The 6,617-nt window shown below is 38.9% G+C and overlaps 1 protein-coding gene across 1 annotated transcript; it reads left to right on the top strand.

The window, feature by feature from the left end:
* Positions 1-4,853: 4,853 nt before the first annotated feature.
* LOC110607454 lies at positions 4,854-6,215 on the top strand. Its single transcript, XM_021746571.1, has 3 exons — positions 4,854-4,951; positions 5,042-5,496; positions 5,707-6,215. The coding sequence occupies exons 1-3, from the start codon at positions 4,854-4,856 to the stop codon at positions 6,213-6,215; spliced, it is 1,062 nt and encodes a 353-aa protein (XP_021602263.1).
* The last annotated feature ends 402 nt before the right edge of the window (positions 6,216-6,617 follow it).

Genomic DNA, 6,617 nt, shown 5'->3' with positions numbered 1-6,617 from the left:
CAGGAATGTTCAGTCAGGCAAAGACAGTGAGTTCAGATTTGATAGTAAGGGGATCCTCCGCTATGGGAGTCGATTGTGTGTACCAGATGACATAGGGCTAAAAGGAGACATTATGAGGGAGGCTCATAATGCAAGATACAGCGTTCACCCCGGAGCCACCAAGATGTATCAAGATCTGAAGAAGGTTTATTGGTGGCCAGCGATGAAGAAAGAAGTGGCACAGTTTGTGTCAGCCTGCGAAGTATGTCAGAGGGTGAAGCTGGAACATCAGAAGCCGGCTGGAATGCTTAACCCGCTACCTATTCCAGAGTGGAAATGGGAGAATATAGCTATGGACTTCGTAGTGGGGTTACCGGCGGCGTCCAACAGAGTGGACTCCATATGGGTGATTGTGGACAGACTCACCAAATCTGCTCACTTCATTCCTGTCAGGAGTGGCTACTCTGTGGACAAGTTGGTGCAGGTATATGTGGATGAGATCGTCAGGCTGCATGGGGTTCCTGTTTTGATAGTGTCAGATAGAGGGCCCCAGTTCACCTCCAGGTTTTGGCGGAGTCTGCAGAATGCCATGGGTACTAGGTTGGATTTCAGTACTGCCTTCCACCTCCAGACTGATGGACAGTCAGAAAGGACCATCCAGACTATCGAGGATATGCTCAGAATGTGTGTGCTGGACTTTGGCGGTTCTTGGAGGCAGCATCTACCTTTGGTGGAGTTTGCCTACAACAACAGCCATCATGCTAGCATCGGGATGGCTCCATATAAAGCTTTGTACGGAAGGAAGTGCAGATCACCTGTTTGCTGGGAGAAAGTTGGAGAAAAGGCCTTGGCAGGGCCTGAGCTATTAGAGATCACCAGCAGGATGGTACCCATAATCAGAGAGAGAATCAAGACTACTGCCAGCAGACAGAAGAGCTATGCAGACGTCCGCAGAAGACAGTTAGAGTTTCAGGAGGGGGATCTGGTATTGCTCAAGGTGTCTCCAATGAAAGGAGTGGTTCGCTTTGGAAAGAAAGGTAAACTAGCCCCACGATACATCGGACCCTTTGAAATCTTGCAAAAGATTGGGAATGTGTCGTACAAGCTGGATTTACCTGCTTCAATGGAAAGAATCCATCCGGTTTTCCATGTTTCAATGTTGAGGAAGTTTGTGTCAGATCCGAGCAAGGTTCTTAGTGAGCCTGATGTGGAGGTCCAAGAGGATCTCACTTATGTTGAACAGCCAGTACGGATCCTAGACACCCAGATCAGAAAGTTAAGGAACAAGGAAATCCCGATGGTGAAAGTCCTGTGGAACCACCACAACTTGGAAGAATGCACTTGGGAGACACGGGAGTCTATGCTCCAGCAGTACCCTCATCTCTTTTAAGGTTAGATCTCTGTGTTTATGTGCTATGTATGTATGTTATGTTTTATGCCATGCTATGTGTGCTAGTTGAGGTACATTCGGGGACGAATGTTCTTAAGGGGGGGAGAGAATGTAATACCCGGCTAGACTCCGGTATCGGAATTCCTACCGTCCGGTGGAATCTCGGATGTCGGAAGCCTCTAGTAGGGTAGAAGCATGTTTTCATAAAATGTTTTAAGGTATTTCATGGTTTTAAGTATGAAAGTTAAATGAGTTTTTGCATGAAGAGTCTTTGGAGAAAAACCCAGGTTCGGCCGCCGAAGGTCAAGTTCGGCCGCCGAACATGCATGCGTTTTGGAGGCACGTTAGGCCCCCGAAAGCATGAGTGAGGGAAGTCCAGGTTCGGCCGCCGAAACCCAAGTTCGGCCGCCGAACATGGCATGCATGCGGAAGCACTTTCGGCCCCCGAACGTGGCCTGGCCAGCCACCTATAAAAGGGTCACTTAGCCGAAATGGGTGAGCTTTCTCCCATTTTCGGCCATAGCTAGCTTCCAACCTCCCTCTCCCCAGATCTTGTGTTCTTTCTCCAAATCTCCTCCATTTTTCTTGAGTTTTCACCTCTCATTGCAAGTTTTGAGCATTTAAGACAAGTTTTGGAGCTTTGGGAACTCAGGAGCTCTTTTGCTTGGATCTCCGAGTTTAGGTCGTCTCTCTCTCGATCTTCAAGAGGTAAGAGCCGATCTTAAGCTCATTGTATGTTTCAAGTAGGTTTTAAGTGATTTTATGGGGTAGAATGGCATGTATAGGGTTGTATGAGTTTTTAAGCAAATGTTATGTTTTTGAACAATGTGAGTTGCTTGTGTGTTGTAGTTGGGGTTTTTGTTGGTTTGATGCCCCTAGGAGCTTGTATGTTTGCTTGTGAATGCTTGGGAATGTTGTAGAATAGGTTTATGCTTGATTGGTTAGTTTTGGAGGCATAAATGCATAAGGGAGCCAAGTTTCTGCCCTTTGGCAGAAACCAGGTTCGGCAGCCGAAGGAACTTTCGGCCGCCGAACATGGCTGGAGAGGCAGGCCTTTCGGCTGCCGAAGTTGCCCCCGAAAAGAGACTTTCGTCTCTGTCTGGGACTTTCGGCCGCCGAAGGTGCCGCCGAACATGCATGAGTTTTGCCTCTGTCTGGGAGTTTCAGCCGCCGAAGGTGCCGCCGAACTTGCCTGACTTTCGGCTCTGGAGGGACTTTCGGCCGCCGAACCTGCCGCCTAAAGTGCCCTGTCCAGCCATTTCTTGCATGTTTTTATATAGTTGTTTTATGATGTTTTAGGGGGTTTTTGGGGAGTATATTAGAGTTATGTTTATGTATGTTTGGTCCCTCATTGGAGTCCACCTGTGTAGGTTCGGACCCGAGGAACCGAGGACCCCAGCAGTGAGCCAGCTGCTACAGAGTTTGTCAGAGCTAGCCAGAGGTGAGTGGAATAAACTTTAAGATTTAAAATAAATGAAATATGAATTTTGAGCATGATCCATGCATCATGAATGCCATGAGATATAGTAGGTTGTTTGAATTAGTATTCACGAATATGTTGCATTGCATTTATGATGTTGATGTGGATTGGTTATTGGATGATCCTTTAGTCCTCATATGGTATGATGATGTTACGGCATGATATGGTATGGAAGTCCAGGTTGTACCCATTCTACGTTCCTGGCACATTGGTATGTTATGATATGTTATGTTAAGAGAAAGACCGGTTGTACCCATTCTACGTCCCGGCACAGTTGGACTATGTAGAGGACTATTGGTGACATTACCATCCGAGATGTGATTTGTTGTGATATGTTGCATTTCATGAAAGCATGAAATTTTATTATATGAAAGCATGAAATTTTATTATATGATTTCACTATTCTGCTCACTGGGCTTTGTAGCTCACCCCTCTCCCCTAACCCTAGCTGTGCAGGTACAGGGTAGACCAGGAGGTTAGCCAGAGTTTTGAAGTATGTCTATGTAATAGTTAGATTGTGGACATGACAATTGTACTATGATGTAATGTAAGAAATTACAGTATGTTATGTAATGAGGTATATTGAGGTTATAGATGTGCTTGACCCTATGAGTATTGTAATCCCTTGTTGATGCATGATCTTAGATATTTGATGATACAGATGTTAGCCAACTCAACACATGTATATCGCCCATTGGGGCATTGATGAGATCCCACAGAGGGGTCAAGTTTATGATTATGTTTTAGTGCATGCACAGGTTGAGTTTGGTGTATGAGAAATGAATGAAAGAAAAGTTTAAATTTTTATGCATGTTGTTGATCATGTATGGGATTATACAGGTTTACAGGTTTATGTCAGGCTTGCTACGGGTCCCGGCGGTCTTAAGCCGATCTGGATCCTAGCGCCGGTAGCGGTCCGCTTTTCGGGTCGTTACACCCCACATTTTTCAATAAAGTCAAATGAAATCTTAAATAATAATTACACCAACAGTATTCTAATAGATTTTATCTTAAAATCGACCGTTAGACGGATTTTATTTCAATCTTCACCTTTGGATAGTATACATCCTATCCCCACATTTTTCAATAAAGTAAGATGGAATCTTAAATAATAATTACACCAACAGTATTCTGATGGATTTCATCTTAAAATCGACCGTTGGATGGATTTCATTTCGATCTCCACATTCGGATAGTATGCATTCTATCCCCACTTTTTTCAATACAGTCAGATAGAATATTAAATAAATATTATACAAACAATATTCTAATAGATTTCATTTTAAAATCGACCGTTGAATGGATTTCATTTCGATCTCCACCTTCGGATAGTATGCATCCTATCTCCACATTTTTCAATAAAGTCATATGGAATCTTAAATAATAATTACACCAACAGTATTCTGATATATCTCATCTTAAAATTGACCGTTGGATGGATTTCATTTCGATCTCTACCTTCGGATAGATGCATCCTATCCCCACATTTTTCAATAAAGTCGGATAGAATCTTAAATAATAATTACACCAACAGTATTTTGATAGATTTCATCTTAAAATCGACCATTGGATAGATTTCATTTCGATCTCCACCTTCGGATAGTATGCATTCTATCCCCACATTTTTCAATAAAGTCAGATGAAATTTTAAATAATAATTACACCAACAGTATTCTAATATATTTCATCTTAAAATCAACCGTTGGATGGATTTTATTTCGATTTTCACCTTCAGATAGTATGCATCCTATCCCCACATTTTTCAATAAAGTAAGATAGAATCTTAAATAATAATTACACCAATAGTATTCTGATAGATCTCATATTAAAATCGACCATTGGATGGATTTCATTTCGATCTCGATCTCCACCTTCGAATAGTATGAATCCCTACCCCCACATTTTTCCTATTAAATAATGTATTTTCAAAGATATAAACATAACTCATATTTTTCAGTTTCTCTTAAATTCGAGTCAAAAAAATTCTACAGATCGTTACTTAAAATGGATTTCTACATTGGAGATACATCAAATAATGATGCTGAAAATTCATCATCGTCTTCTTCTTCAGATATTGATGATTATATTTCAAATGATAATGAGTTTGAAGTGGAAACACAAGCAGTTAATAAACAATTTCAGAAAAATTAGATGGTTTTGCAGCAAATACAAGATCAACACTGAGTTTCTAGAGGTGGCTCTATTCCAGGTCATCTAGTAATCAATCGATATCGTGAAGCGGCTAATCATAATTTATTTCTGAATTATTTTTCAGATAATCCAAGATTCAATGATGTAATATTTCGTCGACGATATAAAATGTCTCGAAATTTGTTTCTTCATATTGTCGATGCAATAAAAGCGTTTGATACGTACTTCGAACAACAAAGAGATGCAGTAGGTAAAATTGGATTATCTACTCTTCAAAAAATCACAGCTGTATTTCAAATGTTAACATATGGTTTGCCAGCGGATACTACTGACGAACATGTGAAAATTGGGGAGTCCACTGCAATTGAAAGTCTAAAGAGATTTTGTCGAGCCACCATTGAGGTATTTGGTGAGCTGTATCTGAGATCACCAACTGCCAAGGATGTTGCAAGACTTCTTTATATTGGTGAGCAATGTGGCTTTCTTGAAATGTTAGGTAGTCTCGATTGCATGTATTGGAAATGGAAAAATTGTCCTATTGCATGGGCTGGCCAATATACAAGGCGTAGTGGATCGCCAACAATTATTTTAGAAGCTGTAGCTGATTATGACCTTTGGATATGACATGCATATTTTGGAATGCTTGACTCTAATAACGATATTAATGTTTTGGAGTCATCACATTTATTTTTCGACCTTGCTAAAGGTATTGCTCCTCCCGCTCATTATGTTATTCAAGAAAAAGTATATAATACGGGTTATTATTTAGCTGATGGTATATATCCGAAATGGTCAACTATTATGCAAACTATTCGTGAACCACAAACAAGGAAGAAGAAGTATTTTACAATGAAACAAGAATCATGTCGAAAAGATGTTAAACGTGCTTTCGAAGTGTTGCAGTCACGTTTTGCAATAGTTGCAGGGCCATCACGTTTTTGGAAAAAAGAAGTATTGCATGATATATTAACTACATGTATTATTATGTATAATATGATAATCGAGGATGAACGTGACCTTAGTGCACCTATTGAAGACGGTAGAGAATTTTCAGCTCCAACTGTTGAAATGGTTGTCGATGAAACTACCCGATTTGAGCAAGTTTTGTCTCGACACAAAAAAATTAAGGATAAAGATGCTTATTTTGCACTTCGTAATGCATTAATAGAGTATTTGTGGGAGCAATATACAAATTTAAATGATCATTTAAACTAGCTTGTATTTTTTTTATTGATAATTTAATGTATGAGTCTATTTTATTTTTAATTTGCTAATTAATGTATATTTATAATTAATGTTTAAGTAATTTTTTTATAATCAATATTTAATTAATGTATTTTTATAATTAATATATTTTATTTATTTATAATATAATTGAATATTTAAATATTGAATAAAATGTAAAATATATAAGCATTTAAATTGGATATATAAAATGATATTAAGTTTTTGACTGAAATGTATAAATAAAGTTAAAGTAAAATAAATAATATAATATTAAAAAGAGAAAAATATAAATAGACATATTTTTTTTGTTAAAAATAGTATAGAAAATTGAAGAGGATATTGCGTTATTTTAATGTTTTGTATTAAAATAGTGTAAAACATAATGTGTAG

Source organism: Manihot esculenta, chromosome 11 (genome assembly GCF_001659605.2).
Source record: "Manihot esculenta cultivar AM560-2 chromosome 11, M.esculenta_v8, whole genome shotgun sequence".
NCBI lineage: Eukaryota > Viridiplantae > Streptophyta > Magnoliopsida > Malpighiales > Euphorbiaceae > Manihot > Manihot esculenta.
The sequence above is the reverse complement of the archived record's forward strand: the minus strand, read 5'-3'. Positions and strand labels throughout refer to the sequence as shown.

Excerpts from the sequence above, each read along its gene's own strand:
- LOC110607454 (XM_021746571.1), top strand. The coding sequence starts at position 4,854 with ATGGATTTCTACATTGGAGATACATCAAATAATGATGCTGAAAATTCA. Across the intron at positions 4,952-5,041 it reads TATATTTCAAATGATAATGA|AGGTGGCTCTATTCCAGGTC; the intron begins GTTTGAAGTGGA and ends CTGAGTTTCTAG. Across the intron at positions 5,497-5,706 it reads TGGCTTTCTTGAAATGTTAG|GTATTGCTCCTCCCGCTCAT; the intron begins GTAGTCTCGATT and ends ACCTTGCTAAAG.